This window comes from Schistosoma haematobium, chromosome ZW (genome assembly GCF_000699445.3).
Source record: "Schistosoma haematobium chromosome ZW, whole genome shotgun sequence".
NCBI lineage: Eukaryota > Metazoa > Platyhelminthes > Trematoda > Strigeidida > Schistosomatidae > Schistosoma > Schistosoma haematobium.
Genome location: NC_067195.1, coordinates 17,068,183 through 17,088,319, shown reverse-complemented (window position 1 = coordinate 17,088,319; position 20,137 = coordinate 17,068,183). Strand labels below are relative to the sequence as shown.

Genomic DNA, 20,137 nt, shown 5'->3' with positions numbered 1-20,137 from the left:
AGGATCGTTGATATATAGCGACTCACGTGCAAATGGGTTTATTCTCATTTAACTCAGTTAAGCCCTTTTGCTAACTTATTTAGCAATTTATTGTACCCTTATTATTATTTTGTGCTTGTATGAAATACGCATGCTTGAATATTGCTTACGGCCTACTCATTTATTTCACTCTGCTAGTCTCACTACTAACCGCTTATTTGATTCGATTACTCATTAATTTCACATGCTATATATATGTCCATGTTATTCATATGGCTGACTCTGACTCTGCTTTCTCGCTCGCTTGCCTGTTTGCCGTTCAACACAACTCTTCTATGCTTATTTAACGCATTTGTACATTTGGATATATGTGTGTGGTCTCGAAATAAACGTAATCAACGCTTCGTACTCGCCTTCTGAATAATATACCGTTGGGGTTAAATAGGACGGTTATCAAGACGAATTGTATACGAAGTTTAAGGGATATATCGAATACCGACCACCACATAATTGGCGATCCCGACGCGCGAACACGAAACAATCTTGAACGACATAATCCAATTCTTAAAATCCAACGTACTCAATTACAACTGTAACTATCATTTGGATTATAATTATAACTGTGGATTTATTATCTCATTATTTTAATTATACGTACATTATCTCACAAACATTATAGAACATAACGATAATATTCATAATAAACAACGATATTTTTACAAACAATTGATATTTTGGTGCAATTTAGTAAGTCCGTTCTTTGTTATAAATTGTACCATTTGTTTTTATCATTGTTTTTATCGACTCACTTTTCTCTGTGACATTCGCATTATATTCGTGTACTTTTTGATCTTTATAAATATGTCTTTAAGTAACGATACAATAGAACTTTCCCAAACGCCGTCCGTGAGGTCCATTAATGTAACTATTCCTCCTTTTAAGGTCACAGATCCTCAACTTTGGTTTATCAGACTTGAACATTACTTTGTAGCTAATCGTGTTCATACACAGCGAGATAAAAATGGCCACGCGAGCTCGCTACTTCCAGATGAAGTAGTAGATAATGTACGAGAGATTTTAATCAAGCCAGACATAGAAAAGCCATACGACGCATTAAAACAGGCAGTGATTAAAGCCGTCTCATTAAGCGACCGGCAAGCCATCGAACAACTTCTCAGTCAAGTGCAGATAGGAGATAGGACTCCATCTCAACCAAAAAACTACATGAGAAGCATAATCGATGACAGAAAAGTAGATAAAAACATATTTTATCAGTTGTGGTTACGACGACTTCCAGCGAACGTGCAGCAGATCCTTGCGGTTGAGGACAGCGATGTCGATATAGACAACATTGCTAAAATAGCCGATAGGATTTATGAGAGAATGAAACAAACGAGTCCGCAAAGGCATAGTACCACAATAGATGGACGAATCGATGCATTACAAAAGGAGATTAATGTTTTATGCCACAAGCTGATGAAACTAAATCAGAGCGATACGCAAAGAGGATGGTCACGAAGTAGATCAAGGGAAAGAAGTCGATCACGTTCTAGGAGACGCTCAGCTCCTACAATATGTTGGTACCATCAAACTTTCGGCGATAAAGCTCGAAACTGTAGACCACCATGTAAATTCAAACGACCACACCGATTGTCGATAACCGCCGCAACAACTACAACAGCTCCTAAAAACAGTAGTTTATTTTACGTTCAGGATAGAGTAACAGGCGCTCAATTCTTAGTGGATACGGGAGCAGAAGTAAGCGTCGTGCCTCCAGTAAGTAACGAAACACGAAATATCGATACAGCGCTAACGCTTAAGGCAGCAAATAAATCCGATATAAAAACATATGGCAAGCGAAAAGTAACCTTGAATTTCGGTCGTACTGCCTCATTCCGCTGGGAATTCATTATCGCAGATGTATCCGTACCTATAATTGGTATTGATTTCTTAAAGAATTTCGACTTACTAGTGGATACCCGACGAAACCGGCTCGTGAACGGCGACCATTCAGTAGTGATAAGAGGAGTGACGACTGATCACGCATCCATGAATTTAGTAGTGTCAAAAGACAAAAGCGAGCCATATAGATCGCTTCTAAACGAGTATGCCGATCTGACGAAGGTATCATACCATAACAGAGATCTTAAACATACGGTACAGCACCATATTATAACGAAAGGTCCACCGACTAAATCAAGACCACGAAGGCTAGACCCGAAAAGGTTGAATGTCGCGAAACGAGAGTTCGAAAAGTTGACGAAGCTTGGTATCATAAGACCTTCTAATAGTCCCTGGGCGTCCCCATTGCATATGGTTTCGAAGAAGAATGGGGAAATCAGGCCATGCGGAGACTATAGAGCCCTTAACAAGCAAACGATAGCAGACAGATATCCGATACCACATATCCACGACATTACTACCAATATGGAAGGTGCCACGATATTTTCGAAAATCGATCTCGTTCGAGCTTATTACTATATTCCCGTAGCGGCAGAAGATATATCTAAAACGGCTATAACTACTCCATTTGGGTTATTCGAGTTTTTGCGAATGCCCTTCGGATTAACTAATGCAGCCCAAACCTTCCAAAGATTCATCGATCAGGTCGTCAGGGGTTTGACAGGAGTTCACGCATATATCGATGATATACTAGTAGCTAGCGCTACCAGGGAAGAACATCTACAACATCTACGACAGTTGTTTACGAAACTTCAAGAACATGGCGTCACTATTAACGTGGAAAAGTGTGAATTTGGAAAGGAATCATTGCAATTCCTAGGTCATATGATAAACTCACATGGTATCATGCCAGTTCCGACAGAAGTTGCTGCTATTCGTAATTATCCGTTGCCCGATTCACAAAGAAAATTACGAAGATTCTTGGGGCTAATAAACTATTATAGACGATTTATCCCAAACTGCGCAGCAATATTACAGCCATTGACGGACGCCATGCGAGGACATACTCGAACATTCCGTCTTTCAGCGGATGCTATACAGGCTTTTGAGAACGCTAAGCGAGCGCTAAACGAGATGATGTTGGTACGACGAAAGAACGAAGCACCATTAGCCGTCATGACAGACGCATCGAACTTAGCAGTAGGAGCCGTTTTACAGCAGTTAGTAAACGGTGTATGGGAGCCACTTTCATTTTTCTCGAAAAGATTAAATCCTACCCAAACGAGATATAGTACGTTTGGAAGAGAATTATTAGCAATCTACTTAGCAATAAAACACTTCCGTCATATGGTCGAAGGCATAAATTTTACCGTCTATACAAACCATAAACCACTAACGAAAGCGTTAAGTGCAAAACAAGACAATTATTCCCCTAGAGAGATCCGACAATTAGAGTTCATTTCACAGTTCACGTCCGACATACAGTATGTTAAAAGACAAGAAAACGATGTGGCCGACGCATTGTCACGAGCAACGATAAGCACACTTATGGCAAGTGGAATTGATTATAACGGCCTAGCAAAGTTGCAGGAGAGAGACATCGAGTTAAATAAACTCAGATCCGGTGGTTCAACATCATTAGTACTCGAAGAGGTGCGGTTTGGTAACACGAAAGTAATTTGCGATACATCAACAGGCCGACCGCGACCATTTATCCCGAAAACGTTGCGACACAAAATATTCGAAAGCATGCACAACATGTCGCACCCAGGAATAAAAGCCACGATAAAGTTGATTAGTGAACGATTCGTATGGACAAACATGAATCACGATGTACGTAATTGGACACAGGCATGCATGAAGTGCCAAAAAGTTAAGGTACATCGTCATACCAGCTCTGCAGTAGGTCCGTTTTCACACCCAGACACTAGATTTGAACATATACACATCGATATTGTAGGACCACTGCCCGTTTCAAATGGATACAACTGTATCTTTACATGCATCGACAGGTTTACACGATGGCCGGTAGCAGTACCGATAAAAGACACCTCAGCTGAAACGGTAGCTAAAACCCTAGTTGAAAATTGGATTTCTTACTACGGTGTACCAACGATTGTCACAACTGATAGAGGAGCACAATTCGAAAGTCGACTCTTTCAACAGCTTACAGAACTCCTCGGTATTAAACGAATCCGAACGACATCGTACCATCCAATGGCAAACGGAATGGTCGAACGCCTACATAGGCAATTAAAAGCGTCCCTTACAGCCGTCATCGTCAACAACGATTGGTCTAATAAACTTCCCCTAGTAATGTTAGCTCTAAGAGCAACAATTAAACAAGACATGGGATGTTGTCCAGCCGAGTTAGTTTACGGAACTACTCCACGGTTACCCGGAGAATTTTTCACTTCAAGTAAAAGTGTCCCGACTGATGTAACCGGCTATGTGCAACGCCTGAGAAAGCACATGAGCGATTTAAAAATAACACCTCCCAGACCACAACAACGACGAGTATTCATACCACAGGAACTACATAACAGCACTCACGTATTCATCAGAAGAGATAAAATACAACCACCTCTTCAACCGAGTTACGACGGCCCATTTAAAGTGATAGAGAGGACAAATAAAACGGTTACCATAGAAAAAGCTGGGAAGACAGATGTAATTAGCATCGATCGAGTAAAGCCAGCTTTCATCGATAGCGATAATCAACAAGTACAGACTCATCTAAGATGGTCACACCAGCGAAACACAAGTCGCAAGAGTCAACGACGTTAACGCAACAAAAAGACAAGACTCCGATAACAACAAGATCCGGCCGCAGAGTAAGATGGCCCCAACAATATGTTGCTACGATTTTTTATTAATGATCTACTATTTTAAATATTAATTATAACTTCTACCTCATTGTATACACATGCATTATTAAGCTCGTGTTATACGCTATAAAACTCAACGTATCTTATGTACCCTTACACTTATGCGTATAATTTTTGTTTAAAATGTAAAGGCAATACCGCATTCCTTCTATTTCTTGCTATTATTTTATGTAACCTCACGGATGGGCACAAACCAAATGTACAGCACACACTAACTTTATCTTAATTTTGTATAAGCCATTTTTTTTCAAACAATTGAAACTACCCTATTCAGTCTACTATTTTTTTGTGCAAACACAGACATTTTCCATATATCTTTGTTTGCAGGGTGGAGCTATTATAGCGACTCACGTGCAAATGGGTTTATTCTCATTTAACTCAGTTAAGCCCTTTTGCTAACTTATTTAGCGGACAAAGCCATCCGCACTATAACAATTTATTGTACCCTTATTATTATTTTGTGCTTGTATGAAATACGCATGCTTGAATATTGCTTACGGCCTACGCATTTATTCACTCTGCTAGTCTCACTACTAACCGCTTATTTGATTCGATTACTCATTAATTTCACATGCTATATATATGTCCATGTTATTCATATGGCTGACTCTGACTCTGCTTTCTCGCTCGCTTGCCTGTTTGCCGTTCAACACAACTCTTCTATGCTTATTTAACGCATTTGTACATTTGGATATATGTGTGTGGTCTCGAAATAAACGTAATCAACGCTTCGTACTCGCCTTCTGAATAATATACCGTTGGGGTTAAATAGGACGGTTATCAAGACGAATTGTATACGAAGTTTAAGGGATATATCGAATACCGACCACCACAGATACGCACTACAAAGGAGTCCCGATCTAGTGTTTCCATGTTTCCAATGGTGCTCTAACATTGATCGGTTCAAGATCTCAATAAAAATTACTAAATGGTGTATTTATGTACTTCCATTGCTTGTTTGAAGAAATTTGAACAAAGTATAAAGATGGGATTTGGGTATATTGTAGAATTTTCCCTTATTATCTTATTAACAAATAAACGGTAGAAAATTTATGACATATGTTAGAAGTAGTTGACTAGAAAGCATCGACTGGAGTTTCGTGTTAGTGGCAATTAATCAACACGGTATACATGCATTCATGAAGGAACTTATGATTCCTGTGAAATTTAGACATTTGTAACTCGGGTTCACTGTCTAGCACGTAAACACTGAGCCATTTCGACAACCTGTAGGACTGATAAGTAAGTCCTCATCTGACAAGGAGCATTAATCCTCTTAAGACTCCAGGAAGACATTTCTGTCTAGTGTAAACTTGCACGTAACCTCAGATCAAGGTTGCTTATCAACTACTTACAACCACCTAATATATTAACATAGTACACATAATGTCGAGATGTTTAGACTATAGTCCTGCTTTTAAATTGTTCAGTGGAACTCAGTCGGCACAGAAAGGACCACCTAAACATGAATTAGGTTATTACTGAGTAACCAGTCGATTTTGAGTTTACTATTTTTTACCTTAATGTAATGATCTGTTTAATGTTGACAAAATGAAGCTGATGTGATTCAGTCGTAATTTTGTAACGCATCCGATACTTTCTGTTCATTTTGTGGCTAAATGTAATGTACTAAATAATCTTATAGATAATCCTTCAGGTTAAAGTTGATGCGCATTTCTGATAAGTCCCATACTATAAAGAAACGGCCGTCCAATGCTTCTAGGTCTTCAATGGTGGTCTAACATTGATCCATTCATGATATCAAACTAAACTTAACAATCTCCACAGCCCTATGCTGATAATATCTAAAAAATCGCTAAATATATTCCACCTACCCACAATATAAGCAAATAGTATCAGACTCATTACAAATTCGTAGCCAGATGCCGACCCAAAATAAAAAACATCTTTTAACTTATCAAGTTGAATTATATTTAATAATGCCATATATTTACAGAACAGCCATAACATATCATCCACACTGACTTGACAGTGTAAACTATCCATTTCATAAATAAAATATGAACTATCCTTAGTCTATGCATAAAAAATATCATCCACAATGATAAACAATACAACATTTCCGTGTCTTAGTGAAGTATGTCATCTGGATTAAGTTAATTATGTAAATGTTTATTTATTGGAGGCTGGTGTTCATCCAATCAAATTGAAGAGAGACTGTATTACTCTGATTGGTTAATTAATTTCAAACAGAGAAATTCTATTATGATGATTTAACATTAGAATTAATTCAAACGAAAATAAATTTCTTTTAGAACAATTTTTCATTAGAAAGAAAGTTTTTCATTATTTTATTCTATTTTAATTCAATGACACAATGGGTTATTCTTATTATCTGAAGAGCAATTTTTATTAAATTTATAATTCAAGCAAATTATCACAATCAAGTGGTTTTTGATTTTATTTTCTAAACAAACATACAATTTTTCAGTATTACTAGATTTATTCTGTCTCTAAGACTTGATGGGATGATACAATGTATATACAGCCAATGCTGTATAATTAGTACCCAGATATATACGTATGTATATATCTGTATATAATGTTTAGTTGGATACTTTAAAAATCGATATTATAGTGTTAACTCATATTAAACTAAACTACTTATATTACATTTGAAAAATCTGTAATTAGCTGTTAAACATTTTTCAACCAGGAGATTATTTCAAATTATTTAATCAAAAGATCAATTCCAAAAAAAAGCAACATAAATACATGTATGGAATCAAGTAAAAAAACCGGAAATACATGATACATTGAATCAATGGAGTTACGAACCGAGTAAGTGAAATACAAAGAGTGCTTTCTTAGTGTTCATACTTTATTATACGCTTTGTTTTGTGATGATAAACAATTTAATCAAATAAATGTCATGTCTTTTGTAATTGACTTAAATTAATGAAGTGAATCGAAGCGGGATTCAGAGAAACAATTCAGAAATACTAGATTTAAAAAACACACTATAGTATGAAACTATTAAGATGACTGGCGGATTCATTGTCATATTAACTAAATTATGAAGTCGGAACACGTAATCAAAACAAAACAATGAAGCGTAAATTTGTATAGTTGTTGAAAAAAAGGCTCTGTCTGTGTTTTTGTTATGTATTTGTTAAGGCAATTGGCTAATATCTGTAAATGTCAATAGTTATTATTACACTAGGGGATTGTGGAGACTGTTAAAGTTTACGGATTACATCATAGAATGACTTTAGGTAAACTACCATTAAAAACTACAAGGTCTTGGGCAGCTGTTTTATCCAAGTATAGGATTCTTGACTATTGTGCATCCACAGATCTAAAGGTAATGAAAATCAGGACTTTTTGGGATTCTCAGTGAACAGTTGACGTTTAGACCGTTGAGCGAGAACTCAGTTATTAATATTATCTAACTTGAATCAGCTTGTGGAGTTATCCAACTGTTCTCCAATTTCATTGGTTGGTAACTCTCGCAAATTTTCCATAAGTGAAATCCACTGGTCAGGGTTTCTGACCTTCGAACTCCTAGAATTACTTTTCAAAATTATTCACTAGTGAGCATATGATCGTTGTTATTATGGGGTAATCATCACTTTTGTTTATTTTGTAAAGATATTCAACGAAAATTAATTGAACGAAGAAAGTTATTTTTAATAAATTCTCTCCATGTTCCGAAGTTATTTACTAGAATCAATAAGGCAAATATGTCATTTAAATTATCGCATGTTAGTTGATTACTGCTCGTAATATAAGACAAATTTGTTGATACTGAATGACGAATATACAGTGTTAAATGTTTAGCCAGAACAATAAACAGCTCAATAACAACCCATCTAGCGAAACTGTTCATAGTGCCAGCATAAGTCAACTACTCTGGATAATTTATCTGATAGTTAATTCCCTGCCTATGTCAATTAGACTCCAAATCCTTCAAACAGCAGCAACAGTAGTCGTTTAGACTAAAAACTAGATCTATATGTGCAAAAGACTGTGCACAACCTTTTTCTTAACTGAATTAACCTAATGAATAGTTAAAACCGTACATTAATGAAATGAAAGCAACTCAAATTCATTGCAAAAGTGCTTCATTTTAATTATTATTCGATAATTATTTGCTGCAACAAATAATAACATTATGATATTCAAATTATGATTCATCTGATAAAACAAATTTCAAAAGGTATATTTTAAAATATACTTTGACTGGTAACTTAAAGCATCAGAATTTCGTTAGTAAATTCGCTTAATGCCTTTTATTGGAATTCAGGACACTTTGGCTGCATGTTTTTTCATTTCAAATTCAATGTTCTCACTGGGATTAGAAGCCATTATATTTCTCCTAAAATACCATTGCATCATTCAGTAAGTCACTTTACACAGAATACCAACAAATAATAATCAATACTGATCAGTTATTATTGATTAAAAAGAAAACAACCAATAAAATGACAAAAATGGTAATTGGACTTTCGATCAAATTGAAAATTTGAAATTTAAAAAAATCAATTGAATAAATCAATATTTGTGCACTTTTTATAAATCAATGTATAAAATTAATAAAACTTCCTTTTAAAAAAAAATATTTTAAAAAAATCAATAGATAAAATTAAATTTTATTATAAACAGTTTTGTTTCTAGAAAAAAACGTTTTGTTTATTTTTTATTCCTGGGTGAATGAATAAAGTGCAGACAAGTTTAGTGATTGTAAACTAAGATTACATATAATAAATAAATATGTTTTTTTTTATATCTAATTTGAACAGATTATGAACATTAATTCTGTAAATAATAATAATTTACAAAAATGTTTATTATTCTATGCATAAGTTATGTATAAATAGATGTAAATTGAATATTTATCAACATAATTACCCATACATTATAATCAAGGATGGATAGTGGCTAGCGGTGGAATCCAGGACACGCGTTGCGTTCTATTTGGGACTGGTCAGCTGAATGTACCTGCATCTCGGAGTTGACGTTCATTCTATGACTCGAACCCAGTACCGTTCGCTTCAAACGCCATCACGTTATCCACTTAGCTACTGAGTTCTGATAGCCACTTGCTTGTACAGTGGGGTGAAATTAAAACTTACTTGTTGTTGTTTGCTTGAATCTTCCCATTGATGTTTAGTACGGCGATTGATCAGTTTGTTATTGGCATATGTGCATCTTGTGCAGATTGCCTCGATATTATATAATTACTCATGATTCAAATGAGCATTGTTTTTAGTCTTAAACGAATTTATGTAATTTTCTGTGAGTAACAATATTTATGTAAAATCAATGTATTACTGTTAACCTTAGCCGGATCTCAGTGATTTTGTATTTTGTAAACTGGATTATAAATTTCTTAAAAAACCAACATAATTTTGGTCACTTCTTAGGTTATCAATAAATAAATTCATATTCACTGTACTAGAGTATGTTAATACAAAGAAAAACCAAGTGTGAATTATTTTGACTTTAAAACTGTTCAAGGGATTTCAACCATACAGCAAAGTTAATCATTTAAATATTGTTTACCTATCTTGCTGGCGATTTGCAACTAGTATCAAATTTTTCTTCAGAGCATGTTTTTGAATGTTTTTCATCAAGTAACATCGAAAATATGATTAATATGCATTAATCAGATACAATACTCATTATCAGTTTATGCTGTAATTCAGTTAATTTGTAAAGACACTAAGAATACCCCATAATAATGTTAGAATTTTCCTTCCTGGATTGTCTGCTGAAATCCTAGAAGGAAGCCATAACTGGAAGTTTCAATAATGCTGGAAATAAAGGTGTGTTGATGGTAATAGTTACATGATTATAGTTGTGTTTAATTTTCAATAAACTGAAAATTGGAAAGAAGCTAATCATTGGATTCCGACCAAGTATTTTTCGAATGTTTAGTCTTTCATCCAGTACTTATCATTAAATGTGTTTTACAGATTCGCTTTAAAATAAAAAAAATTGGGAAGTTTCCTGCACTTTCAGATTTTTAAACATATGTAAACTGAGTTTAATGTATGAAAATTCCATAACTCAGTTAACACTATATACACTATATATAGTGGTAAATACATCTTGTCATTTTAACTAAAAGCCTTAGACTATAAAGTTTTCAATATACACTTGAATGATTTGGAATGTCCGAATGTTGATTTCATTTAGTGCAACGCTATTCATGAAGCTTTTCTGAAAGTAAACAAAATAATTCTATCTATTTGCCAAATGATAAATTTGCTACGTGTGTTATGACATTTATTTAGGAAGTGTATAGGTGAAGCAAATGCTTTGCGTTGAACCAACATTTAATCAAAACTGTACAAACTATACATACTGATTCTCCTTTCGGGCTATTTTTGTGTATAAATGACTTGAATAATTTGGCGAACATCTCAATTTTGACTAGAATGATAGTTTATTTTGATAATCTACTCAGGAGACATTTGCAGTGTTGGTTGCTATTTTAGGTCCAAATAACTTATTCTAGCTTCTGGACAGGTAAATTTATCTATAGTTCTTAAGTCAGGTTTTGTCCTTGTTGATTATTCACTTACCAACCTTGGCTGTTTTTATATGAGCGTATACGTGTGCACTTCTTATCCCATTCATCACATGCTTGTAACTTATTTTTGTGTGACTATAAATATTGATTAACGCTTGTTTAAACAGCGGTTGGCTCACTTGCCTTCTTCAATCTTCTCCGTTCTTCCCTCCTTGTTTCGTCTCTTTGATTGCCTGTTCAAATTAATAATGAGTGGATAAAATATACATATTCAAAATCCATTCTCGTATTTGGCTTATTTAATCCTGTTAAGTCGATAATTATATGCAAGGATAAACAAGATGTATATTTTGACAATAATCATTCATACGATCCAACTGAAGTCAGATCTCAGGACACTAAAGTGGTGAGCCCGTCGATAACGTCGTCCGGTGTAATTGACGTCAAAATGAAAATTATAAATTACAAAATCCCTAATATTTTCGTCACTTCAAAATTGCGGATCATATAAATGACTTTAATTAATTTAATTATTAGACCTGCATGAGAAACACAATACTTCGAGTTCACCACATATTAATTGAGACAATAGGTTAATTATAGAACCATATACTATGAGATGGTGGAGATTTGCAGCTCGGGTAGATGATTTTCATGGAGTTTTTTTGTCTGAGCTGTATACTGTATAAAAATACTTCTGTTAAATGATAAAGAGACAGAAATTTACAGACTACTACTGTTGGTTATTCATTTGAGAACAAATGACAAGAGATTTATGTTTCTTAACGAATTTACTCCGAACTACTTAATTATTCGATAATTATTTCTTTTTTCCTTACTCATTTCCCAGAACAGCGAAAAACGATATATTAATTCATATGACACTATATGTTTGTACCTTTCTTGACTTTAGATTCTGACATGATCATATGGTGGTTTGATGAATAATAATGTGTCCAGATTTCATTGCAATTAATTTTTTATTTAAGTTAGATACAATATCAATGTTTGTATTCGGAAACTAAAAATCGACATCTGTTATTCGATATAACTGAAGTGTAGGTTAAATTGATACCATGTTTACATTTCAGCTCTGTGTGTTTATTTATGAAATATCGATCACCACCTAAATTCGAAATAAATTTCTATTTATTGTTTGAGAAGTATCTAAGTGTTTAATTTACTAAAGCTTGGAAACAATTATAACAAACAAATATAACTGATCCAATTGATTAAATTAGTGATCCTTTTTTAACCCTTCACTTTTTCACAGATTTCAAATAATCTTATTTTTAAATTTTTGATTGAGATTATGAAATGATTGATGTTAGACCACCATTGAAAACCTGGAAGGACTGGATAGCCGTTTCATCCTATTATGGGACTCCCCAGCAGTGTTCACCCATGATCCCGCTGGTGTTAATCGAACCAAGGGCCTTCAGTCTTGCACGAGAACGTCTAACCTCTAAACCACCAACGGTGTTATTGTCTAACCTCAACCAATCCTCGACATTGCGTGACCATCTTCTATTGTGCTGGGGCCCTTGTTTCAAATCCCGTGAGCGGGATCGTGGATGCGCACTGCTGGAAAGTCCCACAATAGGACAAAATGACCGTTCAGTGCTTTCAGGTTTTTAATGGTGGTCTAACATCAACCAGTTCATGATCTCAATCAAAAACTTGATAATCTCCACAACCCTAAACTGATTTTTTTTAAATGACAAGAAGTTAAACAAAACTCATTATTACTAATGTCTAGTTCAAGTTGTACAATTAGATCGATAGAAATAATGCGTCTAAATTGAGTCAGACGATGCGTTAGAAAATTCTGGAAAACTGTAAACAAATTTTACTGTCAATAAGAATCACTATAACCTATGATGATGTAAGGAGTGCTAAGTACATCTCACTCACATGTTGGATTAACTTTTTATTACATATAATGAGTTCTTCTGTTCACTGAATTACTACAGCTTGCTAATAATTATGCTTTCTTTACCTAATTGTTCTAATTATTGTGTAAAGAAATAACTTATCAGGCTGTAAACAGGGAAAACGTTTTTTCAATTGAATGAGATAAGTTTTCTTTTTACGATAGTTTACTTGTAAAAAGTTCAGTCCCACTAGTACTACAGTGACATATAAATAAACGGTTATTTCTTGATCAAATATTTGGTCATTAACTAATGCCACTACTACTGTGGTGTATGCCACTAATGTTAACAGATATAAGTAGTATGTAGCAATAATCGGAAATGGAATGCATGCCAGTAAAAGATTGAGATTTAATTGAACAGAAAGTAAGACAGAAATTAGTTGTAATAACAACAAAATGTAAAGAATCATGAGACATATAAAGGACAACTGATGGGATATGTGCAAACTAGGCACTCAATGTATGTTTTTCATTAAAAATAAATTGACTTACCTTATCTGAGTTCTTAGTTCACCACACTACTACTCCCGTTTAACCGAGCTTTTCTGGCTTGCATATTTTATATAATTATAACACATTTTGAAGGTAATCCTATCTTACATTTACCCGGAAGTTAGCATAGGATGTAATACAGTAATCTGTTTAAGCTACCTAAAGTGATAGTATTATTCATTAAGATGTTTAACTTAAATATATCTCACTCCTCAATATTTATTGTGATATTTAAAATAACTAAAATACGTTTTAAACAATTGAACAAATGATATCTGTCCTTTTAGATATTTTGTAAAATAAAAATCTTCATTATGACTTTATATATAGTTGATAACATTTATCATCAGCAGTGCGCATACTGGGACGAAACGGCTGTCCAGTGCTTCCACGTTTTCATCAGTGGTCTAGCTTAGATCTACTAATGTATTCAATCATTAAAATTACTACAATCTTCACATATTCTCAATCTGAAAATAATTAATTAATTAAACATGATGAATAGTTCAGATATTTTAAAATTATAACTCGTTAGGTATCAGTGCCAAGTTTGGACTTGATAGTTTCAAATAACTTGAGCATTGTGTGTAGAGTTAATAATAAATATATGTATTTTTGATTAGAATCATGAATCAATGAATGTTAGACCAACATTGAAAATGTGGAAGGACTGGACTGCCGTTTCATCCTAGTATGTGACTCCTCAGAATTGCGCATCCACGATAGCTCATGAGGGATTCGAACTCAGTACCTTCGATCTCTAACGCCTACGCTTAACCTCCAGACCAATGAGTTGGATTCCAAAGATGTTAATTCCTAACTTCAACCAATCGAAGAAATTGCGCGCCCGTCTTCCATTGTCTGAAGTAGATACTTGTTTCTACCTGACATGATTCATGATCCCAATTAAACATTTAACAATCTCTACAACCCCACACCAATAAATATATATATTAAAACTTGTGTTAATTTAATCCGATCATTTATTTACTTTAAAAAAGTGGCTTACATTAAGTCACGAAACGTCAGAAATACGATTTTTCTACCCATTGGGATATAACAAAAATGTATTTATTGTTATTCGTTAGGTTACAACTTACTTACTGTAAATGATATTGTGAAACATCTTATCACTGCAAAACATGTACAATCAGATTTAGAACAATAATGACTTGCAGTTAGGGGATAACAAGAATGTTATGAATACTTTTACGAAATCAATCTAGTTGACGTAGGTTCCGTAATTGATCTTGTTGATCGATTGATTTCTAGTTATAACGCAGGAATGTTTACTACCTAAATAATAACAACTGTTGATGATTTGTCTTGTATTTAGTGAATCATATGACTACAGAAAACATGGTCGATTTTAGAACACTAGAAATTGTACTTGGTCAAATGCAAGCGTTAAAGTAAGACTAAGTCATGTTTACATTAAGTCAAAATATCAATAGTTACTTATAATTAGTATTTTTTTTCCTGAAAAATAGGTAGCATACATTACATGTGAATATATAAGCGTAAATGTAGCTTAAATGGATATATTCATTGGAGTTATATTTTCTGAGGTGGATAGCTTGGTTCCAAAGCTTTCGTTGTTATTCTGGATTACATCATCAACATCCACTTTGTATAGATGGTTAAATCAGTAAACAACATCATAAAGTAACATAGGGATGTGAGTAAAATTACACCCCGCAAAAGATGATTAGAAAGTACTGAATTCTACTTAATATAGAGGCTGTCAATATCGTCTAAAACAGCAATAAAAAGTTCATAAGTTTATTCACGTAGCTATAAAGAAACTACAATGCTAAAAATAGTTTAATCATAATAGAAATAAATTGAATCAGCTCTTATATACATGAAATGGAATCTGCCTACATAGAAAACGTTTCTAATATTACGTATGAATGAATTTCATTATGGAATGGTTTGTAAAAATTCAAAGTAACACAACTAACATCCGACACATTTACGTGTGTACATGGTTTAATTTGTAGGAATGTATTTGACTTAGTTTTGCTTCAATATATGAATAGTTTCTTTTAAGAATCTTTACTTTGAATTTACACTATTAGGAAACTGAAATTGGTAATCAACTTCTTATTCATAAATACATTGATTTGATTGATATTACTGATAAAATTCGAAAGTCTACATTTCTTGTTTGAACAAAATTACTAAAAATGTAAATTTATATACGAATGATGGTGAAGGGTAAGTTTTGGCCACAATTACAAGAAGGTTTTATAAATCATATAGAAAAGTTTAACTTATTACATCAATTGAAGATAATCAAAATGATGAGAATAAAAGCAGTCATTACATTCACTGGAACTTTATTAAGTTGATTCTAGCGAACAATTAAAATTACTTAGTGTGTATACATTAAAGCCAGTGGGACTTGAATCATTATACTGGAAAATGACCCAATATTATTATTATTATTATTGGCTTTATTCAATATTATATTTCTGGTGTATTGTAGAATTCTCAGCATAAAGTATTTCAACAAGTTTCCGTTTCTTACTTCTTGGACGATCCTGACGACAAATATTGAGTGGTTTCCAGTTAGATGTTAGCAGTTCGGGAATCGACATTTGAATAATATACAATCTTTTCGCTGCATATTACCAGCAACCACGATGTCTCTGATTGAGCTATTTTGAAACTTGTACAACGAAATATTGCAAACTTTTTACAAACGCCCTTGAATGGGTTATGTGACTAATAGACACAATGATGTGTTAAAACAAACAAGAAAACAGATAACTTGTTGAAATATCTAGATGGCAGGAACAGGTAGCCCAAATATTTAAACAGGCCGCCTAAATGATTCAGTTATATTTATTCCAGAGGGATATTGAGTTGAGTAAGAAATGAGTATATATCAGTTGACTGTTAGAAAGGAAAGAACTCTATTTACAGTCCATTTTTATACAGTAGCAATCTGTAAGGTAAAAAAACGTCATATGTAATACCGTGAATAGAATGCTCTAACGCAAACTCTTTCTAGATACTTTATTCACATCTGATATTGTCAAAATAATTTACCTGGACCAGAATGTAATTTCTGAATCTATTCAAATGTTAATTAACAGATAAACAATTTTAAATTGATGTATTTAATATAGGTGATCAGTGGAATAAAATGACCGAATATTTAAAAATGTAGTTATAGATTATGTGATTAGCGAAACTTAAAAAGGATGAGCACTTGGAAGGATATTGATTTTTTAGAGGACATTAATTAGTACCATAACTTGAAAACAACTTAGGAAGTTGTTAGATGCGAAGCGTTCGACTCTAATTTGACCTCTGTTGTTGTATATTGAACAAAATGATACATGACTTTATCAGTAATACTACCATTGCCGTACAGCGTTTCCATTGGGTTTCATGTGTTTTTATTAACGAAATAAATATCACTAGGAACTTGAGCATTTGCTTACTGATTCGTGATACCTGCATGGTTTTATTAAGCTGCGTAAAATCTAAATATCCTATAAAAGTTACTATATTTCCCTTAGTTAGTTAGTTATTAAAAAATATCCCAACTGATTTTGATGTGTATTCATTTCGTTATTACACACTTAAAAATGTGGTATTATTAATTAATTAATTATTCTGCATGAGAACGTTTTCTCTATCTTCATATTGAAATATCAGAAACCTCAGTTTCTTTACTACCTTTTTGTAGAAATACTTCAACATCAAGTTACACAAGTACAATTATGTGTCAGTGACGTAATAAAAGTGTGCCATATCAAAAAACCTTGACTGTACACAATTCAGAGATCAAATCTTGTCTCAAACACAGCATCTTTCTAAAAAATATGTAACTGGAATCAACATAGAGGAAGCTTTTTGTACCTCCATTAACATTTTTAAAAGCCCCTGTATGTTGATGTTATGAAACTCGCATCCTCAATAACACTCCAAAAGATTTCCTAAACATTTCATCTTTCCCTGAGATAGTAATAGAAGTCTTATTTTCTTATATCTTTTCAATTTCTGAGACTATGAAGTCAGCCATTTAGTGCATTATGAATGTTTGCGATAAAAATAACGACTGAAAGTATCAACGTGTTTTTAAACAATCATAAATAAACCGTATGAAATTTGTCCATTATTTTTTCCATTGTATTAAATGTGAACGTTCTTGTACATAGTTTATTGTAAACGATCTTCATAAAATGCTAATAAACCAACAAGTTTCGAATTTATTCATCATAGATGCTATCGATCATTTCATAAGAATATCTTTTTGTACCGTTTGTTATACAAAACGTTTTTTGAATATTTGGTACAAATAATTTTCTAGCAGTTTTAAAGAGCCCTCCCTACGAATCTGGTGTACAACTTGTATATGAATGTGGCACAGTAGTCTTAGTTCCTGCTGTTAAGAAATATGTATATATTTATAAAGATTTATGGGACTAAACTGATGAAAATTCACTCAAAATATACTTAATATAAATATTACTATTACTAGTTCTCACACTGTGTGAAAACAATCATCTAATGCTTCATTCAAAAGTAATTTCTATTTCTAAAATTGGACGCCATTATAATAACCTTGGCAAAATATTAACTTAAGTTAATGTTAGTAATTACCGACTTGGTTTTCATATTTTCTTCTTTATGTTTAGCGCGAGTTGAAAATCACTTTTTTGACGTTTCAAATCTTAAGGTAAATATAATTAAAAAAACAACAGGAAAACTAAACATTGGCGATTGAATTCAAAAATATTCTGTGTGAATAGTAATAATAATAATAATAATAATAATCAAATTTAAAGCCAAAAAATGAAATAATCAAAACTACAAATGATAATTTATGTTTTGTATCCCCTTAAGTTAATAATGAAATCAATAATTCCCAAGTTCCTGATGTGTACAGTTTCTTTAAATTCCCATCGTTTCAATAAATTTTCAGCTTTAGCCGATATTATCATTTATTAATAATAATTATAATAAGGAACTTGGTACATGGAATGAAAGTGAAATTATTAATAATTAATTAAGGAATATTCTTATTTTGTAAAAAGGTAACTATCTTAGTTCTTTGAATAATGTTGTTATGTGTAATTTCCATTTTGGAATAATCAAAAAAATGAGAAGCATATCATTAGAAGAAATTTCAGATGATTTTATAACCTCATTAGCTGATCAAATTACTGAATCTAATTATATTGATATATATTAAACACTGAATACCTTGTATTAATAATAATCAGTAGCGGCTTGCGTGAACGTCTGAGCTATCTGTTTCTGCCATCTAAACATTTCAACAAGTTATCTAATTTAGTTTGTTTTAACACATCATTATGGCTAATAATGGCATAACCTATTCAGGTACGTTTCTGAAAAGTATACAACCTTTCGTTGTACAAGTTTCAAAAGGTCCAATAAGAGTTATCGTGATTGCTGGTAGTATGCAGCGAAAAGAATGTACATTATTTAGATGTCGATTGACTGAACTGCTAACTTATAACTAGCAATCACTAAATATTTATCGTCAGGATCGACCAAGAAGTAGGAAACGGAAACTTGTTGAAATGCTCTGTGCTGAGAATCCTATATTTTACCAAACATATAATATGGAATAAAGCTAATAATAATATAAAACTTTCAAGGTATAGTTTACTTATTTTAACATCTAAAACGTCAGTACATCAAAATATTATTAAATTAAACTATAATCGGTTTATAAACAAGCATTAAAGAAAACGAATGCTTAAGAATGTCTATATCATGAAGAGAACAATAAATGATGCTCAATGATGTTCGCTAGTTTATCCAGTGTTCGATTTATACAAATCTCTGCACAATAAATCTTGACATGTATGCAGAAGGTGATATTTCATGGGATGCTAAACTAAACTACTATCAGGTACGATCTATTTTGTTGCAACTGCTCAAATCTACGTTCATTTACCTTTTTCAGTGACAATATTCGATGTAAGGAATGTGATTTTGTATTTAAAAGTCATTCAGTTTATGAATGTTACAATTTTCAGTAGTAATGTTGACTATCAGTTATTCGTATATGATTATAGCATATATTATAGAGTTCAATTTCGCTTAATGTATATGTCTATAGCACGTTAAGAAGAAAATCTCCATGTCAAATCTTGTCAACCATTATTCCGGCGTATTAAACTTATATGACTTGGTATACATTGAAAACCTTCGTGTAAATTGTATACAACTAGTAAATTATCTAAACTGTGTTGATACTCTTTATGTTATAGATAAAATATTGATTGCATATATCATGGACTGATGTCCGTTAAGGAACAACTCTAAACCAAGGGGAACTGGAAAGTTGACTCGTGACACTTTTTCGCCAAGGACTGAATCTTAACTCTTTAATTTTCACTGAAAGCGCTCGAGCAATAAATCCCTCAGTTGACAGCTGAAGTTATATATTCA

At 33.0% G+C, this 20,137-nt stretch overlaps 1 protein-coding gene across 1 annotated transcript in view; it reads left to right on the top strand.

Moving 5' to 3' along the window:
* Positions 1 to 7,014: 7,014 nt before the first annotated feature.
* Positions 7,015 to 20,137, top strand: part of PDE4A (cAMP-specific 3',5'-cyclic phosphodiesterase 4A) — a gene marked incomplete at its 3' end in the record, with an annotated part of 95,299 nt that continues 82,176 nt past the window's right edge. Inside the window, exon 1 of the mRNA XM_051210547.1 lies at positions 7,015 to 7,571. Coding sequence (XP_051070553.1) covers positions 7,555 to 7,571 — 17 coding nt within the window. The 5' untranslated portion in view covers positions 7,015 to 7,554. The remainder of the gene's footprint in view (positions 7,572 to 20,137) is intronic.